The sequence below is a fragment of the Vicugna pacos genome, chromosome 8 (assembly GCF_048564905.1).
Source record: "Vicugna pacos chromosome 8, VicPac4, whole genome shotgun sequence".
NCBI lineage: Eukaryota > Metazoa > Chordata > Mammalia > Artiodactyla > Camelidae > Vicugna > Vicugna pacos.
Window position 1 is genome coordinate 39951849 of NC_132994.1, and position 21715 is coordinate 39973563.

Genomic DNA, 21715 nt, shown 5'->3' on the forward strand with positions numbered 1-21715 from the left:
GATAAAGTATTTTCAGAATGTTATAGTTTATGTACTGGCAATATTTAAAATAGAGGTAAGGAGAAAATTCATCTAAAATATTAGAACATGAAAAAGCTGTCATCAGTTTTTATTTATGGCATATCTAACATTTGATATAAAACTCTTATCTGATAAGAGTCTCAGGATACATTAGGTTGCTGATTTTAAAAAGAACTTTACAGAATATAGAATCAATTCTGATCATGGCAATAAGAGCCAACATCTGGGTGCTTACTGTGTGCCAGGCACTGTCCTAAGATGCTACATACATTCTTACTAATTTAACAATACCATATTATCCTTGTTTTATAATTGAAAAAATTGGGGTTTAAGATATATTAGGTAATTTTCCCATGGTTACACAGCTAATGAATAGTGTTTGAACCTAGGTCTGTCTGATTTGAGACAGGAAGAAACATAGAATTTATCTAATTTAACCTTTTGATAGATTTGGAAACTGAGAGAGAGGTGAAGAGACTTGCTAACCTCACGACTAGTTAGTTGTAACATAAATGTTAAAGGGGTTAAAATACTGTTGTTATGTGTTTTTTTAATTGAAGATTTAGGATTTCAGTACATTAAGAAAAAGTACAGTTTATTAGTGACTTGCGTTTAAAAACCCGTCAGCTTTCTTTTTGTATTTTCTACACCTTTACTCATCAAATGATTGTTAGAGTTATTCCAGTACATGTAGTAAGGAAAGTGAGGTTCATTTAAGTTGGATTATATTCCATGATCATTGTATTAAGCACTGAACTGAAACGTTTTTACTTCTTTCAGTTTTGTTATGCTTTTTAGGGGGGCTGTGTGTGTGTATGATTTAGATATAGATGGGGAATCTCAAATATGTATTTAATTATTTTTTAAAACTTTAAGTTTACCACATATCTTATTCAGTGTAAGATAAATAGGAATCATAATCATTTTCACATTTATATATAGTTTCCATGATCATAATTTTAAAACAATAGAATGTCTTAATTTCTCTGGAATTTTTGTAGCATTAAATTTTTATTTTAAACTGAGTAGAAACTATTTTCCTAAAGAAACTGTTTTAGATAGAGAAAAAAATTTCAATACTGACTCTTTCTTCCCTTCCAGGTTTCACCTTGCTTAAATGTTCTGTCACGATTGTTGTTCAGCAGTGACCCGGATGTACTGGCAGATGTGTGTTGGGCCCTTTCTTATCTTTCCGATGGACCCAATGATAAAATTCAAGCAGTCATTGATTCTGGAGTCTGTCGAAGATTGGTGGAACTTTTAATGTAACTATAATTTATGGTTAATAAGTGTATGATTATGTATTAAGTTTAGCAATTAGAGTAATGGCCTTGTAAACATCTCAGGAGCCGCTGTCTTCAAGAAGCACTGAAAAGCTACCAACTCCATGTTGCAGAATAGCTGTAATACTGAGAATTTGACCCTTAAACTTGTTTCTTATATCCTCTCTTTGGGACTAATCAGTTTGTTAATGAATTTTACTAGCTTTAATCTCTTTATGAGTGGGAGGGATTAAAAAATCTGTCCTTTAAAAAGGACAGATTTTCTACAGAGAAGTTGAAAACTTGTAAGAAAACTTGTTTAAAAAAGATATTATAGTTTCCTCATCCTCTTCTTTTAAAAAAATATATTCTCAATTTTCCTTTCTTCCTTTGCCAAAAAGCCATTAGCTAGGTCCAAACAAGGCAAATGGCACAAAGAAGAGTGGTCTGATAAGGGATTGTGGCCCTAGCTTGAGAACAGCATCTGAAGAGGGTGGGCAGGCAGATCAAACAAGGGTATCTTGAGGATGGACCCACTAGAGCTGAGCAGATAACCAGGCTGGAGAGGGGCTTGGAGCCAGCACACTAGGGATGTCAGCCTAGCTGGATCTGAAGAGTGGTCATATAGAGAGAGATTATGACGATAGAAGCCAGCTTCTTATTCTTAGAGAATGGAGACATACATATAGAAGGGAGGAAAGCCAAAATAATCTTGTGGTATTAGATCAGAATTGGAGATACCAGTGTGAACTCATGGCTTTCATCATAAAGAGATAATGTGGGAATAAATACATATGGAAGTGTGTGTGTGTCCCCTTAGAGGGCCTAAGAGCAGTGACAAATAACAAAATGAGCACACCAAATGCACAAATCTTAGTTTTTAAATGCTACTCTCTACCAAGTAGAGTAACAGGTTCTTGGAGAAATGACTTAATTTCAGAGCTGGTACTGAGGAAAGATAAGATGAACCCAGAAAGTAACAGGTGCTCAAAGAACAGAGAAATGTCACAAGGACACAGAGCCCACTTGAAGGGACTCCTACTGTTTAAACCTGGGAAATTGTAGTAACATATTTTAACTTACTGAATAAAATAGAAATCCATCAGTCCACACCAAAATGAGTAGAGAGAGCAATAGATAGAAAAGGCACAAAAAAAAAAAAAAGAAAAGGCACATAGTTGAAATAAGAGTATTAGAAAATCATCACTGGCAAGAATACTAATAACTATTAATAATTCATACAGTAAACATCAAGAGATGCTAAAGCTGGTGAAAGTGGGTTAAGAAGTGGGATTTTACAGAGTCTAATAATATTATTTCCTCAGAAAATACTAATTATCATGGGAAAAACTGTAATAATTAAAGTGAAGAAATCTGGGCGATACCATCTTAATTAAATGACCAGAGTTCAGTGCTACTGTAATGGAAAAAACAGATGCCATATGCTATCCAATAGAATGTAATGAAAAGGCAGTAGCCTCTGTGATACCTCAGCCCAAAGCATGTAACTGGGTCTTAATCATGAGGAAACACTGAACAAAACCAAATAACTGGCTTGTGATTGTCAATGATGCCATGATCTTGAAAACCAAGGGAGAACTAAGGAACTGTTTTAAGTTGAAAGAGCCTAGAGAAAAGGGGTGCAACACATGATTCTGGATTAGGTTCTTTGTTGTAGTGATGTTACTGGGATAATTAGTAAAACTTGAATTGGATCTCTGGGTAAAGAATGCCCAAGAATTTTCTGTACTACTTTTGCAAATTTTCTGTAAATTAAAAATTTTTATTATAGAGTATAAGTTCATATTTTATTATTTTTAGGCACAATGATTATAAAGTTGTATCACCTGCATTAAGAGCAGTTGGTAATATTGTGACTGGTGATGATATTCAAACACAGGTGAGTTCAGACTTTAATATGATAAATTGGTAACATAATGGATTTGGGAAGTTTATCATGTTTCATACCACTTAATTATATATTAATCAAGATGTTAGCATTACCATAATTATACAGGCATCTGTAATGTGACAGTAAGCATATTCTGGATAATAAGTGATCCACCTCAAATACTTGTATATGAAAGCACTATCCTAGATCTGTGATAATGTCAAGAAGTAGAAGCTAGGAGTTCGACTCTTGAGGGATTTACAGTTCAGTTGGGGAGAAAATGTATATTGAATCAAAGCAAATTGCCCAGAATAGTATATGTTTGTTGACAGGTGATTGGTCAGTCAATGCTGTAATTTTTTTTTAAAATATCAGTATGCTGAGAAATCTTTTTAGATTCCATAAAGGAGTTGAAACTAAAGCTAAATCTTAAAAGCAGTAAAGTAAAGAATTTCAGTAGATTCGAAGAAGTTTATGTGACCATAGATACAAAAGCAGACATGTGTGAGTTTATTTAACAGACATTAAACTTGACTGGAAAAGAAACTGTTAATGAGATAGTGATTGATTATAAATAGGTTAGAAGTGAGGTTGGAAATGGAAGAGCTCTTTGTAGTAGATTAAAGACCTAGATTATGAGAAAAGAAGGAAAGATAGCAGGGAAACATTTCCCAGATCGTGTGTGCGTGTGTGTGTCTGTGTCTGTGTGTGTGTCTGTCTGTCTTATTTTCTCTGTCTGCCTGTCTTGGAGGATGGTGAGGTGGCAGAAAAGATGGGATGTCAGATTGACTTCAGATCTGGGGTGGTCTTTCTTGAAAATAGAAACTTAAACTCTGTAACACATTAAATTCTCCTTTGTTTGCCATCATTAACTTTTTATTCTAATCTACATTCTTTCAGTTTTAATTTTTTAAAGCAATATTTAGATACTTACCTTAGTTATTAAATAGTAGATCTTTAGTAATTGATAGTTATTAATTTAAAATAGCCTTTTAGAAGAGAATGCCCTTCTAAACATACAGTTTTCAGCAGAATTTCAATGCACTGCTCCATACATTCTTCACTAAGTAAACAATGTAAATCATTGTGGATATTGTGAAAATGGAACATAATTAATCTTGCAACAGAATAAAGCATGTAAAGGGACAAAGCAGAAAATACTTACTTACAAAAGAAAAATGAAACAGTAAAAATTCTAATGAAACAAATAGACTTACTATACAGACTAAGATTTCTTAACAGTTATAGAATTAGATGCTTTCAAACTGTTTGAGATACGGATATTTTTTCCTATCAGTTCCTCTGGCAAAACTTAGATGTTGACCTGACCAGTCACTGAATCTCTCTTCAAATAGTTGTGCCAGTTGAACTCGGAGTATATGTGTAAACTTAAAGGACACACTTCTGGGTGTCCTGCTTATTTTCAGATTAGTGGGTTGAGAACAGAACACTTCACTACACCAATATTAAACAAGCTTTAGCAAATTGGGAGGGTAGAAAACAGCAAATTTGCCTGCATTTTACTTTGAGAGGAATTTCTTTTTTCTTAATTCAATTTTCCAGATGTTTTCTGTATTTCTAAATAATTAATTTGTGTATTTTTTGTAGGTTTTTTCCAATTAAGTTTTTATTTCCATTTCTAACTTTTGGTTTAGGTAATTTTGAACTGCTCTGCATTACCCTGTCTCTTACACTTACTGAGTAGCTCAAAGGAGTCAATCAGAAAAGAAGCCTGCTGGACTGTTTCAAACATTACTGCTGGAAATAGAGCTCAGATACAGGTAAATCCCTTTCAGATCTGAGAAAGCAGGAAGGTCTCAGAAGTCATTTTGGACAAAATTTTATCACTAGTGTTTTTTAGTGAGTTAATAAAAAAAATTCTTAAAGGTTTCTTGAAAGGTGTTTTAAAGAACTGGACTTTCTGGCTCTAAAAGAAAAACATTTACTTGTAGTAGGTATTCTAGTGAGGAATGGCAATTATAAATGTAGTTGCCAAGTACAGTGCCTGATACATATTGGTTAGTCTTTAAAAAGAATTTGAATTTCATTCTTTTAAGTATAAGTTAGGCAATGATCTTCCTCTCAGAGCTTTTAAATAATGATTTATTAGGGTCCTATCAAGCTCCTTGAGTCAGTAATTACTAATCCATTTTGACCAATTACCTGCCTGTGCTTTATCATCTTTAAAATTTATGTTTTGCTAATACATTCTTATCTTAAAAGGAAAGTATGTGAAAATTTGTTGAAAGATTAGAAATAAAATGTTTCCAAAGGTATTTCAAAAAAGCCTGACATTTTAAAGCCAATGAGTTCCAAGATTTCTCTACTTCCTAATATTTTTAGAACAGTATTTGCTTTGATTATGTTATTTAATTTTTTTTTCCTCAGGCTGTTATAGATGCAAATATTTTCCCTGTTTTGATTGAGATTCTTCAGAAAGCAGAGTTTCGCACCAGGAAAGAAGCAGCTTGGGCTATAACTAATGCAACATCAGGAGGCACTCCAGAGCAGATAAGGTGTGAAACAGATGTTTTAACTTGTTTTTTAAAAGTAAATGGGACAAAATTTGAAATAATACATACTTTTTATTTGTTGATGAAACAAAAACATTATTTCTAAGTCAGTTTTATAAGACAATTAAATGTAATTCATAGATTTTAAGTGCTTTAAGCATGGTGCCTGAACATTAAGTTCTCTACTAAGATTAGCTTCTTTTATCATTGTTATTTGTAGTCATCACAATTTTTATTACCAGTGTTAATTCCTAAGTTTCTTTATATCTTGTGCTTTCACTATTTTTTCCTCCATAGCAGAAGTTCCACTTTACATTTCTGTAAAAGCCTGACTTTCTACAGAATCTTCTTGTTCTGAGAATCCCTTCTTGAAACTCAGGAGTTTTCAGGTTTCCTGAAGTGACTATTCAGGGAATATGTTCTAATGAATATTTGATTTATTTCCTAACTTATAAAACAAGAAGTTGGGCTGCTGTGCTGTTTTACAAATCACTTAGAGGATTATGAAATCTACTTATTACGAGATCATTGTCTGTTACTGCCTTCATTTATACTATCATCTTGTTCTCTCGGATTCATATTTCTATTTGTTGGTAACAGCTATCCTGCCTTTTATTTTCTGTTCCCTTCATTGCTTTAATCAGTATTTCCATTTCTTTTGTGTCATGAATACAGTCAATAATAAAACAAGATCTTTCATTTGTTCTAACTTGTATTTTTTTTTTAATGCTAAGGTTATTTTTATCTGCTCTGGGGCCCAAAGTTTGTTTGTTCACCTATAAACAGTTGTATTTTTCCAATTACTTTTGTCATTGTGTCAATTCCATATGTTATTCCTTAAATTTATTAGTATGAAGCAAGTGTCCAAACAGATAAATATTTTTCTAATCATTTTCACCACTTCATTAATTCTACTTATAAGGGAAGATGTTTTGATCTCAGATAAGATTCAACATGCATTATCACTAATATTTGTTGAGTGTCTAATGTTGCCAGTTGTGCTAAGTCATTTCAGTTATTGAAAACCAGCAGTGCCTCAGGTACTTTATGTATTTTATTTCCTTTAACTTTATAACTCTGTGAGTTGCTTATTCATTCAACAAATATATTTGATCAATCACAGTAGAGTATATGGAAGGTATGCACACTTAAAAAAAAAGAAGATGGAAACCAACTTTTATTGAATGTGTACAGTATTCTCACAGCAACCCTCTGAGTTTGGTACTATTATTATTCCCACTTTAAGGTGGAGAAACTGAGGCAAAGAGAAGTTACTCGAAGTCACACAACTAGTAATGAATAGAATTAGGACTTGAAGCTATGCAGTCTGGCTTCAGAGCATGTTGTTTACCTTTATGCTTAATACAGGCTTTTTGCCAAGTGAATAAATCAGTTACTTTAAAGAGCTAATAATAACTAGAAAAGGACAGAACATTAGGAAATGAGTGTAGTAATTTTTGTGATCATTATATATTAGAATTATTCACCACTTGGCCTGTTTTGCTCCTATAAGCCTTCTGTGCTTCTGAAACACAGCAAATGTTTTAGAACATTAGCTATGATTGTTTTTGTGGGAAATTTCCTGAAGTTTGATTTAAATGTCCCTTCTCCCTCTTCATTTCTACCTACTACCATATGACCTCATTTGTTACACAGGCTAACCTTAAAAAACAAAACCAAACTTTGAACCCACTATTCTTAGTGCTCATATGCCATGCAAAAACAAGTGTTAAGTACCAGTTTGCTTGTATGTATATGTTTGTAATACCATTTGTTGCTAATTATGTTAAATTATGAAAATTGGAGAGTAAGAATTTTCAGGTTCCCATGTAAGTGAAGATTTCAATGTTCTTAATATTTAAGGTTGAATAGGAATACTTGTTTATATAGCATTTCACTGAAGAACATTTTCATATCATTGCTATAAATAATATTTGAGTCTTTAAAAATGTTTTTTCCCTACTTTTCTTTTTTTAATAACTCTGAAGGTATTTGGTAGCCTTAGGCTGCATTAAACCACTTTGTGACCTGTTAACTGTTATGGACTCTAAAATAGTCCAAGTGGCTTTAAATGGACTTGAAAATATTTTACGTCTTGGAGAACAAGAATCTAAGCAGAATGGAATAGGCATTAACCCATACTGTGCCCTCATTGAAGAAGCATACGGTAAGCAGTCAGTTAAAATTTTATAATTACTATTAATTTTTATTGAAATACAAGTGATACATTACATTGGTTTCAGATATATAACATGATGATTCAATATTTGTATGTACTGCTAAATGATCATAATAATTCTAGTTCACATCACCAAACATAGTTAAAATTTTTTTCTTGTGATAAGAACTTTTCAGATTTACACTCTTAGCAACTTAAATATGCAGTACACTATTATTAACTCTAGTCCCCATGCTGTGCATTATATCCCCAAGGCTTATTTATGTATAACTGAACATTTGTACCTTTTGACAACCCGCTTCACCCATTTTGTCCAACCCTCACCTTCTGCCTCTGGCAACCACCAGTTTGTTCTCTGTATCTCAGAGCTTGTTTTTTTACTTGTTTTGTTCTGTTTTTTTTTAGATTCCACATATAAGTGAGATCATACAATATGGTATGATGTTGCAAATGACAAGGTTTCTTTCTTGTTTATGGCTGAATAATACATTTTCTTTATCTGTTCATCTTTCAGTGGACACTTAGGTTGCTTCCATGTCTGAGCTATTGTAAAATAATGCTGAAGTAAACATAGGGGTGCATATATTTTTTTAGTTAATGTTTTCACTTTCTTCAGATAAATACCCAGAAGTGGAATTGCTAAATCATATGGTATCTACTTTTAGTTTTTTGAGGAATTTCCATACTGTTTTTCATAGTGGTTGCACCAATTTACATCCTCACCAACAGTGCACAAGGGTTCCCTTTCTCTGTATCATCACCAACACTTGTTATCTCTTTTTGATAATAACCATTCTAACAGGTGTAAGGTGATATCTAATTGTTATTTTGATCTGCATCTCCCTGATGATTAATGATGTTGAGCATCTTATTATGAAAAAATGTCTATTCAGATCTTCTGCCCATTTTCTAATCAGATTGTTTGTTTTTTGCTATTAAGTTGTTTGAGTTCTTTATATATTTTGGATATTAAGTCCTTAACAGGTATATTATTTGCAAATACTTTCTCCCATTTCACAGGTTGCCTTTTCGTATTGTTGATGGTTTTTTTCCTTTGCTGTGCAGAAGCTTTTTAGTTTGATGTAGTCCCACTTGTTTATTCTTGCTTTTTGTGGCCTTTGCTTTTCGTATCAAATTCAAAATCCAAAAAACCATCTCCAAGACTGATGTCACAGAGCTTACTGCCTATGTTTTCTTCTAGGAGTTTTATGGTTTCAGGTCATACATTCAAGCCTTCTGTCCATTTAGAGTTAGTTTTTGTGGATGGTGTAAGATAATGGTCCAGTTTCATTCTTTTGCATGTGGCTGTCATTTTCTCAGCACGACTTGTTGAAAAGATTGTCCTTTCCCATTGTATATTCTTGGCTTATCATAAATTAATTAATCACATATGTGTGGATTTATTTCTGGGCTCCCTGTTCCATTCCACTGATCTGTTTATATGCCAATACCATACTCTTGATTATTATAGCTTTGTAATATGTTTGTAATCAGGGAGCATGATGCCTCCAGCTTTGTTCTTCTTTCTCAAGATTTCTTTGGCTATTTGGGCTCTTTTGTGGTTCCATACAAATTTTAAAATCATTTCTTCTATTTCTGTGAAAAATGCCATTGGAATTTTGATAGGGATTGTATTGGATCTGTAGATTGCTTTGGATAGTATGAACATTTTAACAATATTAATTCTTCTAATCCATGAGCACAGAATATATTTATTTGTGTCTTCTTCAATTTGTTTCATCATAGTTTTCATTGTTTAGGTCTTTCGTGAACCTCCTTGGTTAGGTGTATTCCAGGGCATTTTATTCTTTATGATGCAATTATAAATGGGGTTGTTTTCTTTTTTTCTCTTTCTGATAGTTTATTAGTATATAGAATTGCAACAGATTTTTGTATATTGATTTTGTATCCTGTGACTTCACTGAATTCATTGATTAGTTATAAGAATTTTTTGTTGGAGTCTAGGATTTTTTATGTATAGTATCATGCCATCTGCAAATGGTGACAGTTCTATTTCTTTTCTGAAATGGACAATCTATTTTTTTTATTGCCTAATTGCTCTGGCTAGGACTTCTATTATTATGTTGAATAAAAATGAGAGTGGGCAATCTTGTCTTATTACTGATCTTTGAGGAAAAGCTTTCAGCTTTCCACTGTTGAGTCTGATGTTTACCTATGGGCTTGTCATATATGTTCTTTATTATGGTGTATACCCACTTTGTTGAGAGTTACTCAGTACTTAATTATCTACCATAGGCATTTTCGCCTCCAGTTCTATAAAAAATATTTTGTGTAACAGCAGTATAATATGGTTGAGTTTTTTTTTAAAGTTACCCTTAATCATGTTATCCTAACAATTTCTTTTCATTATTTGCCATCCTTTTTTACATTGCCTTTATGCACAAATACTTTGCATTGATATAATTGCAGTGCATGTATAGCTTTGTGTTCTATTTTAACATTTTGGAGAAATTTTACATTTGTACATAATTTCTGGATTTGTAATAGCGACGTAATGTTACAAATAGACAATGCTGCATGCTGTTCTATCCATTTTAAGTGTGGTTTTAGCCGTACTGTTGTAGTTGACTATTAGTTAGTTTCCAATTTGTTTACCACTTTACATATGCCAAAATAGACATCTTTCTGAATGTAGTATTTTTCTTCCGTTGAATTAATATTTGGGGATAAATTTTCTGGAATGTTATTGTTGAGTCTTAGGCACAAACTTCTTTTTAAGTTTTTTTATATGTTTTCTCACTTTACTTTCTAAAGGCATGTTACTTGGCAGTGTCACTGACAGCCTCTTGTTTTGTTGATTTTGCTGATTGAGCCAATGTAAAATGGTACTGTCATGTTTCTTTTATGTTTTATTTCTATTTCTACATGAAATAAAACATAAAAGCAACTTGGTGCTTTTATTTCATGTAGAAAGTAGCATATATTTTCCATATGTTAGTGTATTTCCTCATCTCACTTGTTTGTTTACTGGTCTTTGTCCAGTTACCAATTTGTCTCTTTTTTGTAAAAATCTGAATTAATTTTATCATTTAATATGGCTTTTTACCTTTTTATTTTAATAAGATAAACCATGTTTATTTATAATTAATAAATGATTCAATCTAATCTTCTGTTCCTTCAAAGTTTGCAGAGTCATTGTCCCCACAGAGATTAGATGAAGATTTTCTTTTTATTGGCTAAATTTTTCTAATTGAATTTTTAAAACATTTAACTCGCATGGAACTTATATTAGGATAAGGGATGAATCTAAGTTTTCCTCTTAATATATTTCCATTTTATATGCACTTTCTGTTTTAAGTCCTATTGTATTGTATGGTGGATTCACACTTTTATTTGTGGTTATTCAACCAAACCTGGGAGATCACTTTGCATTTATTTCAAATTATATAATGTCACTGGTTAAGACATCATATAAATATAAGATATTAATCACTGATTAAAGAATATTTTCTTACTACAGTCATTATTTTTGACCTCAAGTTACACTGGGGTTTGGGCTTTATTCTATGATTGGGTATAGATACGACTACTTTGCTTCTTCATTCTATCTGAAATAATATAATTGAAGAGGTTTAGCTGTAATTAAATGAAAAAGATTTTTAGCATCACTCAGATTTATATGTAGATTTTTTTTCTTGTAAGCAATAAAATAGAATGCTGTAGTTTCTCCGTATGCCATCAAATGGACTTTTTCAGTTTCACTTACAAGCTGTACTTACTGGATTTGTAAATAGTATTCACTTATTCCATATCGATACCCTCTGGCTCATTCTGTGAGACAACTTGTGTGTTAGTTTGCTCATGTTTTACTTTTTTGTTTGTTTTTGTTTTGTTGCTTTCCCTTTTTGTGCTTTTTACTTAGCACAGTTACTCTGGAAACAACTTGTAGAGTTACATAATCTAAATCTGTCATTTTAAAATTCAGAAACTACAGTACAGAGGAATCAAACTTATTTGGGCAAAACCACACAAAAGAGAGGTAGCATCTATGATCTTCCTACTCCACAGCCCATACTCTCAGCCCATATCACCCATAATCTCATTCTGGAAGTATAAGGCGTAAGTGTTGGCTATCTGTATGTGCAAAAATTAGATAAAAATAGCAGTCCGATTGTCAGGGGGCTGATGAATGCTATCAATTCATTATTTTGATTTGAATATATGTTTAAATTTGAGTAAAAATTTTGTTTTTATATTTATGCTTTGTATAATAGGTCTGGATAAAATTGAATTTCTGCAAAGCCATGAAAATCAGGAAATTTACCAAAAGGCTTTTGATCTGATTGAACATTACTTTGGTGTAGAAGATGACGACCCCAGCATTGTACCTCAGGTGGATGAAAACCAGCAACAGTTTGTATTTCAGCAGCAGGAAGCACCAATGGAAGGATTTCAACTTTAACTTGGTAAGAGCAAAAATTAATGGCTAAAAAGTGTAGCTTCAGATATCTCCCCTTTGTTGCAATGTCAGTAAGAATATTTGATGTGTTTTTATATAGAACAAAAAAGAAAGAAGTTGATGCACTTTTAAAAAGCAAAACAAAAGTTTCCATTCAGATACAACCTTTTGTTATAGTTTTGGTTTTATTTTGGTGTGCCTGTATTTATGTCTTTCATTGTTTTATCTATTTTTTGTATCTATTTGTGAACAATTAAATTCATTATGAAATTATTTAATAGCTTAGACCTAAAAAGGAGAACTTTGCTAAAGTATTACATAATGGTTCTGAATTTTTCTAGCATTTGTGGAAACTGCACATTAGCATTACAGCTGTTGATAACTGTATTTTGACTTGCCCAATCTCTACTAAATCTACCTCTTGAAGCAAAAACAAAACAAAAAACTTCAGAAGCATGAAATAAAGTAAAAGCTAAATTAGAAGGTGAAAATATCTATTACTTTAAATTATAAATCACTGTGCTGTAGGTTATACATTTGCAAAAATAATTACAACAGAAAACTTGTAAAAGTTATGTATAAAACAGAAGAAACATTGTACTGATAATCAATTAAAATGTGGCAATTGTGAAGATAGAAGCTGTTCTTCATATTGAACACATTAAAATGATCACACAACATTTAAATATTTGTTTTTAACATATAAATGCTATTATTATATTAGTATATTTTGTATTTTGACCAAATATGCTACCATTTTTTAAATAGTGTTTTATTATTTTTTCACTGCTCATTTTAAAGAGCATCATGATAGAAATGCCATCATGAATCTAAAGTAGTGCTGCTTAGCAAAAATAACACTGTAATTCTTTCTCTGATTTTTCAGAGCAGTAATTGAAATTTCACTTTCTGTGTAATGATGAACTTAGGTACTTGAATGGCAAAACTGTCCTGAAGAAATCATGTTGTTGTGTGTTAAATTTTATCAAATGCACTTAATGTTTGGACACTAAAGGATGATAATAATGAAAATTGCTAAGGATTCTTTAATTGGTTGAAATCTGTATTAGGATCCCTCCCCCCCCCCGCTTTGGTAATACTCAGAAGGTCATACTGCTGCTTGTTATGAACCAGTGTATTAGATTACATTTGTATCAGATTGGTCAATATAATGAATGTGTTTATGTATTAACAGCAAAAACCTCTTCATACTGTGAAACTTAAAAAAAAAGTTTCAATAGAAAAATTATATTTATTTATAGATACGCATATATGTGTGTTATTCTCACATACTATACTTGTTAGTTTTCTATGCAGATATGGTACTGTTGAACTGTCTTTTCATTTATGAGTCTATTTACATTTCCATTTATATATCTGAAATATTTATTTAAAAATTAGTTTACTGCTGTTTTAAGATGGGAACTAAAAGCATTTTTGATATGATTCATAGTCTATTCTGTAAAGAAGGATTTCATTTATGATAGCATTTATAATGTTTCTGCTGGAAATCAGAGGCATGTTTCAAGAAGAAAATGTATATAGGAGTACTTTTAAATAGTATGACACTTTGTAAGTTATATATCATGAAACTAAGCTTTTGGCAAGACACTTAAAACCTACAGCTACGGAATACAGGTTTAAATGGTGTCCATAATGCTGACTGCATCTGCCAAACCTCTTTTATATTGTTAAGTAGAGGATTGTACCTGTGCCCTTTTTATTATAGTAGAAGTTACAAAGTTCAGGATAAAAAGTGTTTCTTTTGCATTATGTATATTCAAAAGAACAGGGTAGTTATATTAAAGATTACCAAGTTGATGGTGAATTTATCAGATAAACACTTTTTTGTGATGCAGATTGTTCTAAGTATCAGGTGACAGGGTATTCCAGTCTTTCTAATCAATTGAACTTGATAATGCAGCATAATTCATAAACTGACCAGCTGTGCCTGCTTTTATTTTGAGGACCCTGTAGTCACATTAATAAATCTCTAAGCCAAGTCTTTCAAAGAAAATAGTTCTTATAGAAGGAAAAATAATAGAATGAACTTTGAGGGGAGGATTTTTAAATTTTTGTCAGTAAACCAAGCAAGCATTCTATCTCTGAATACAGAATATGAACATATTTTAAGCATTTAAATACAAAATTATATTTAATTCATTGAATCTGTTACTTGGGTGATTAATGTGATTAGATTTGAATGCAAGAGGCAATATGTAATAGTTGGGACCAGCTATTGGTATGGTGATGAGTTTACTGAACTAGCAAATACTTTGTAAAAAAATTTTTTTTAATATGACTACTCTTTTCAGATGTACTATATAAAATGCTCCAAAATGTATTTTCATTAATCTTCACTGGCCCTTGTAGAAAAAAATTTTTTTTAACTTGCTTTCGTAAGATTTACTATATTTAAATCCGAGAGAAACTGTGCCAAAAAAAAAAGAAAAAATTAAAACATGTTGTGAAGGGCAACGCATGCAACATTAATGCAGAAATCAAGAAAATACTTGAAAGAGTCCTTTACATTTATTTAATTAAATTTGGTGTTTTATTTTTGTCTGAATTTGAATTTTTACTAGTTAATCTATGCAATTATACTTACTTGTTTTATATTTGTAAGTACTTGACTCAGTGACCTGGGTTTTTTTTACTGTAAGTTTTATTTTGAAAGATGTTCCTAGAACTTAATTTTTAGTGTCATTTTGTTCACTTACTGGTAGCTCTAGAACAAGAAAGCAAAAAACAAAAACAAAAAATAAAATCTGCTGGCACAGAAATAACATATCATTTGGTAACTGTAAAATCTGTTTGCAGATGAAGGTTGATTTGTTGGATAAAGGACTTTTGTTGGACAAAGCATTACCTTTGCCTTCATATTTTTTCTTCTCTTAAGAAGGAGCATTATGGAAAAAGTAATTATAATGCAAAGTCTTAGTGGATTTTTGTTGCTGTTGTAAATTCAGTCTACTGGCTGCTTTGTGAAACTGTGGAATCAAAGTATTTGTTGTTAATCTTTACTCATTTTAGTTCATAGCATTATTGTTTTATGAAATGTGACATATTAGGAGCCAGTATGATAGGGCTGTAAAAGGATAATGCATCTTTAAATTCTGACTGAGAAATGGGATGAGGGGAAGATACTCTTGCGTAAATAAACCGACATTTGAGTAGTATGCAATATTATGAAATGTTACAGCACTATATTAAAAATAATAAAATACTATTTTACAATTGCATATATCTAAGTGTGTCTGTTTCATTTGTTCTCGTTTATGTTTTTATTTCTAGCAGAGCAAAAATAGATGCCTTTACTGATTAAAATTCCATCCCCTTTCTAAAACCAATAAGATTTTGTTTGTAGCATTATCTGACAAAGTGACTAACCTGGTTTCCTAGCAAGCTGCATAAGCACCCAGTAGGTGGCTTCCCAGGAAGTCTCACTGGTGCCCCAGAAGGCTTCCAGAGAGCCTCACGGACACCTCAGGGGGCAACGTCACAGTGAAGTTAAACAGCACCTTGTAAGCAACTTTCTAGGGAGTTCCTCTAGCCCTCCTGACAGCAACTTCCTGGTAAGGTTTGTTGGCACCTCAGAGGAAGTTTTCTGCTTGCCAGCCTCAGCCTGGGGCACTTCAAAAAACTCTTCTGCCATCCAGTTGATGCTACACACCAAGGGGTCTGAATCTTAGCCTTGGAGAAGGGAGTCCTCTTCCTTCTTGGATACTACTTTGTCTCAGAGGTAATGGCTATTCCCTACATCCGCTATTCCTGTTACTCATCAGACTCCTCTTTAACTCTTAGTAGCTAATCCTTTATAAGTAATCTTTCTACATTAAACTCTCCCTGTTCAAATAACTGTTGTTTTTGTCTTTTGACTGGACCCTGACTGATATACCCAACATGGTCATGATGTGTATACTTTTTACATGTTGCTGTGTTTGGTTTGTGAGTGTAATATTTTTCCTCGAGGATTCTTGGTGCATATGTTAATATAAGAACTTGGCCTACATGTTAAAATTTTTATACTGACCTTTCAGGTATCAAGGACATGCTACTTTCTTTTTTAAAAAGCAGTTTTATTTAGATATAATTCACATATGTACCATATAGTTCACCCACTTCAAGTGTACAATTCAGTAGTTTCTATGTTCATAGAGATATGTAACTAGCACCACGATCAACTATACACCATTGTATTTTGGAACTGGCTTTTTTCATTTAGTGTAATATTTTCATTGTTCATCTATGTTGTAGTATTCCATTTCCTTTTTATTACTGAATAATATTTCACTGTGTGGATATAACACATTTTATTTATCCATTCATTGTTTGATGGACATTTGAGTTGTTTCCACCATCTGGCTATCATGAATTTACCTCTTTATCAAATGGCCCTCTTTATCTTTGGTAATATTCTTTGCTCTGAAATCTACTTTGTCTGATATTAATATAGCAACTTCTGTTTACTTTCAATTTGTGTTAGCATGATATATCTTTTCCAGCCTTTTACTTTTAATTATTTGCTTCTTTATAAAGCAGTCTTCTTGTAGGCAACATATGGGTCTTGCTTTTTTATTCTGACAATCTTTGCATTTTAATTGGAGTATTTAAATCATTAAAAATTACTGTGATTATTGAATTGAGTTTAGATCTACCATCTTGCTATTTGTTCCATTTGTCCCATTTTTGTCTTCTTTTTCATTTTTTTCTGACTAGTTTTGGATTAACTAAGTATTTTTTGATTCCACTTTATCTCCTTTGTTGGTGATGCATAATGCTTTGTTTTTGGTTTTTATTGATTGTGTTAGGGCTATAAAAATAGGCATTTTAAACTTACTCTACTCTCAAATAATATAAAAGCATATCACATATAGCACTGTACTTTCCCTTTGAGCACTTGAAATGTGGCTAGTATCACTGAGAAACTGAACTTTTAATATTATTCTCATTAAGTTAAAATTTTAAACTGATAGCTTTACTCAGCTATTGGAAAACTTAACTATATTTGGAACTTGAATCTGTGAATCTTGTTTTTTTGCTATAAATTTTATGAAATCTAAATATAGACCAAGTATTTCCAAAACACCAAGTTTTAAAGATTTAAAAAGAAAAAAATAAAATACTTTATTAATTATTTTTATGTGATTACTTGCTAAAATAATATTTTGGACATAGTGGATTAAGCAAAATACTCTATGAAAATTAATTTCACTTATTATTTTGACTTTTTACCATGGCTGTTAGGAATTACAAATTTACATATATGGCATTTTTTTCTATTCATTCAACACTGGTATAAGAAGCTTATTAATACAGTATACTTTCATTTTCTCCCTCTCTGCCTTTGTGCTATTGTCAGATATTTTACTTCTACATGTTATAAACTCCACAATACATTTTTGAAATTTTGCTTTAAATAGCCAGTTTTAAAAGGTTTAAACAAACTATAAAGTTTTTTTTAAATATTTGCCCACGTAGTTACCATTTCTAGTGTTCTGCAGTTCTTTGTATAAATCTAGATTTCAATCTGGTATCATTTTCCTTCTGCATGAAGGACTTTTATATTTTTGTGTTGTTAAGTTTGCTAGTGAGCAATTCTGTTAGCTTTTGTATACAAGCCTACATAAATCTTTACCTTCACTTTTGAAATACATTTTTATTGGGTATAGAATTCTAAATACATTTTGTTCTCTCAAGATGTTGCTCCACTGTTTTCTTACTTGCCTTTTTTCTGACAAGAAATTTTCTGTTATTCTTTTCTGCTTTCCTTTATATGTACTGCTAACTTTTTCTCTGGTTGCTTTAAAAAAAACTTTTATCATTGATTTTTAGACAATTTGGTTAAGACGTGCCTTGTGCTTTTTTGTGTGTTTCTTCTTGCATTTGGCTGAGATTCTTGGGTTTGTGAGTTTATAGTTTTCACCAAATTTGAAAACATTTCAACCATTATTTCTTCAAATATTTTTTAAATTTCCAGTTCCACTTATATTAGGCTGTTCAAAATAGTCATACAGCTTACTGATGCTTTGTTCATTTCTTTTTCAGTTGTTTTTCTCTGTGTGTTTCATTTTGTAGTTTTCATTGCTTTGTCTTCAAGTTCACTAATCTTGTATTCTGTTGTATCTAATCTGCTCTTAATTTCTTTAGTGTATTTTTCATATGAGACTTTGTATATTTTATTTCTAGAAGTTCTATTTGGGTCTGTTTTATATCTTCCATGTTTCTTCTCATCATGCTCAAGGTTTCCTCTACTGTAGGAATATGATTATAGATGTTATATTATCCTTGTCTGCTAATTCTGTCTGTGTCCTTTCTTGGTCTTTTTTTTTTATTGATTTTTCCCTCATTATGGTTTGTATTTTACATTGGTGTGCATTTTTTCCATGTCTAGTAATTTTTTATTGGATATCAGACATTGTGAATTTTACTTTGTTGGCTACTACATACTGGATTTCATACATATACGAGTGTATGTATGTGTGTATATATATATATATGCTTTGTTATGGGATAAATTAAGTTACTTGGAAGACAATTTGACCTTTGCATAAAGACTCACTTTTAAACTTTGTAAGGCAGGCACAGAACACTGCTGAAGTGGTACCATTCTTAGTGTTCTGCTACTCTGTCAAATAGAAGGGTTTCCACTTTGTTGGGATTCAAACTATTCTTGGCTATGTGTGAGCTCCAAAATTTGTTTCTCATCCTTCTTTCAGGGGGTTCTTTTCATGGTCTGGAGACGTAGTCATGTGTGATCATCAATATTCAGCTGAAGATCTCGAGCTATCTGTGCAGCTCTATCACCTTGATACTGGGTAAAATCTGGTTGTTGTATCTTCCCTGGACTCCCAACTCTTTCTCCTCAACTCAGTGACTTCTAGGTTCCACACGAGTTTCCCTTCTACGCCCTGCCCTCTTGAAACTTTCTAGGCAGTAAAGTGGAGCAACAATACGGCCCAACTAATTTATTTCCTCTGTTTCATAGAAGACTGTTCTGTGCCTGATGTCAAGTGTCTGGATACTGTCAGTTCATATTTTTGTCTGATTTTTTAGTTTTTTCAAGCAGAAGAGTGAATCTTGTCCCTATGATTCCACTTTGGCCAACTAAAAGATGACATACCAATTTATAATGTTCTTTTGGCTTCATCCCTTTTATCATTTCTAATATTGTTTTCTTACACTTTTTTTTATCTTGATGAACTTGCCAAATTTGGTTATACTGATCCTCTACATTCTATGTTTGCATTTACTTCATTAATTTCTGCTCTTAATTTTATAATTTCCAGTATTTTATTGACTTTGGATTTATTTTATTTTTTCTAATTTCTTAGAGATGTTTAACACATTCATTTTAAACCTTTCTTTTCTAAGAAAAACATTTTGTGACGGTAACATTTTACTTTTAAATACCACTTTAGCTGCATTCCACAAGTTTTGATATATAACTTTTTCTTATTCAGCTCTAAGCATTTTTAAACTCCCATTATGATTTACTCTTTGACCAAAGAGTCATTTAATAATGTGTTTTTAAATCTTTAAACTTTAAAAAAATACCATTAATTTCTAAGTTGTGATGAAATTACATGTAGTTTGAAAGTTGATGAAATGTGCTTTATGGTTAGTATGTGCTCAGTTTTAGTGAAATGTTCCTTGCATGCTAGAAAAGAATGTGTATTATTGATTCACATATTTAATATCTTTACTAGTTAGCTTAATTTGTCAGTGTCTAAGAGAGGTGTGTTAAAATTTCCCAAGATGATGGTAGGTTTGTTCATTTTTTCCTAGGAGTTCTGGCATTTTCAAAATGTATTTAGATACTACATTATTTTGTACATAAAAATTTAGGATTAGTGTATCATTTTTTCACATTCAGATGAGAATCTGTATATGTGCTAAAATAATAGAAAAATAATTATTACAAAATTGATATTTTTCAGGTTACATGATAAGTGAATTTAAATAAAACAAATTAGTTGAAACTTACTTGAAAATGTTTTCCCTTTTAGTGTTTGTGGTGAAACGACCTAAAGGCTGAAGTTACAGCAGCCTTATGTCAAGATGAAAAATATAATCAGAATGAAAGGTCAAGCAGGGTTTCCATGGTGAAATCCTCTGTACAGGTACACCAAAGTATGGCCACCATCCAAAGAGACAGACGGTAGATGGAATGGAAGAGTATGAAACCTTTTATCTAGGATTTACTATGTTAAAAAAAAAAAAGGTGACATGGAATAGATTGATTAATAAAATGATGTAACTTAAGGGAAAAAAGGATTCACAATAACAACAAAAAAGCCTTGTTCTCAATCCCCTACTCCTGTGGCCTCAATTTCAGAATAAGAACATTTACTTCATGTATTAATCTTGTATGCTGTTTATGAAATAGGCAAGGTAAATATTTTTCTTTTCTTGTTGAACCACAGAAGTAACTAATTTCTCACCCACAGACAAGTGCTAGTCACTTGTGTTTATGTTTAAGATGTATGGCATAATGATTTGCCTTACATATACTGTGAAATGATTACCACAGTAAGTTTAATTAACATCCATTATCTCAGGATACAAAAAGAAAAAGAAAAAATAGTTTATTTCCTTGTGATGAAAAAATATGGAATGCTTCAGGAATCTGCATATCACCCTTGCACGGGGGCCATAATCTCCATTTTGTAGGATTTTAGTATATGTGCTGCCGAAGCAAGCACTACTTTACTTTCACTGTACATTTATTTTTAATGAAAAAGAAAACAAAAGCTGGTCAAGCACAAGTTGTCCAAGCAAGTGAACTCAAATCTGTCTGTTATGTCTGATGTTATAATCTCGTACATAAATTTTTAAATTCACTGGCTGCTTTACATATATGGTATCTCTTTTAATAGCTGAGGAGCACAACCCTGCAAAGTGGTTGTAATTACATTTAGTTTATAAATAAATAAATAGAAGCTTAGACTTTGAGTGATTTGCTTCACTCAAATGGCTAGAAAAGGCAGAGTCAGTATTCAACTGTATATTGCTTCCAAAGAGAGACTTTAATGTTTCCTTTGTAAACTATGGCAATGGCATTGTTTGATGTCCTTAAGGATGGCAGATGTGTTACTGAAAGGGAAAAAAAAAAATCACTGAATAACCTATCCCTCCAGCACAGTAGACAGGTAAATCTATGCTTATATTATAAAATAGACTACAGACCACCTGAAATACCCTGGACTTCATACATTTAAAAAATAATTTTGATGCATGAAGTGTAAGATTAGAGTGAAATATAGATGTTTTTGAAAGATATGGTATCCTATCCCAGCCAGGTCCAAGTTTACTTCTTCATCATATGTTCCATTCTAATCATTATCAAGCTAATAGACAAATCACAAATGACACCAAAAGAGGAAAAACAACTTCCTTAGCTTTTAGAAAACATCTGAAACACAACAG

At 31.8% G+C, this 21715-nt stretch overlaps 1 protein-coding gene across 1 annotated transcript in view; it reads left to right on the forward strand.

Moving 5' to 3' along the window:
- The window catches only part of KPNA5 (karyopherin subunit alpha 5), a 34847-nt gene extending 19319 nt beyond the window's left edge, over window positions 1-15528 (forward strand). Inside the window, exons 9-14 of the mRNA XM_006205686.4 lie at window positions 1123-1286; window positions 3105-3183; window positions 4830-4955; window positions 5563-5690; window positions 7676-7854; window positions 12102-15528. Coding sequence (XP_006205748.1) covers window positions 1123-1286; window positions 3105-3183; window positions 4830-4955; window positions 5563-5690; window positions 7676-7854; window positions 12102-12289 — 864 coding nt within the window. The 3' untranslated portion in view covers window positions 12290-15528. The remainder of the gene's footprint in view (window positions 1-1122; window positions 1287-3104; window positions 3184-4829; window positions 4956-5562; window positions 5691-7675; window positions 7855-12101) is intronic.
- The last annotated feature ends 6187 nt before the right edge of the window (window positions 15529-21715 follow it).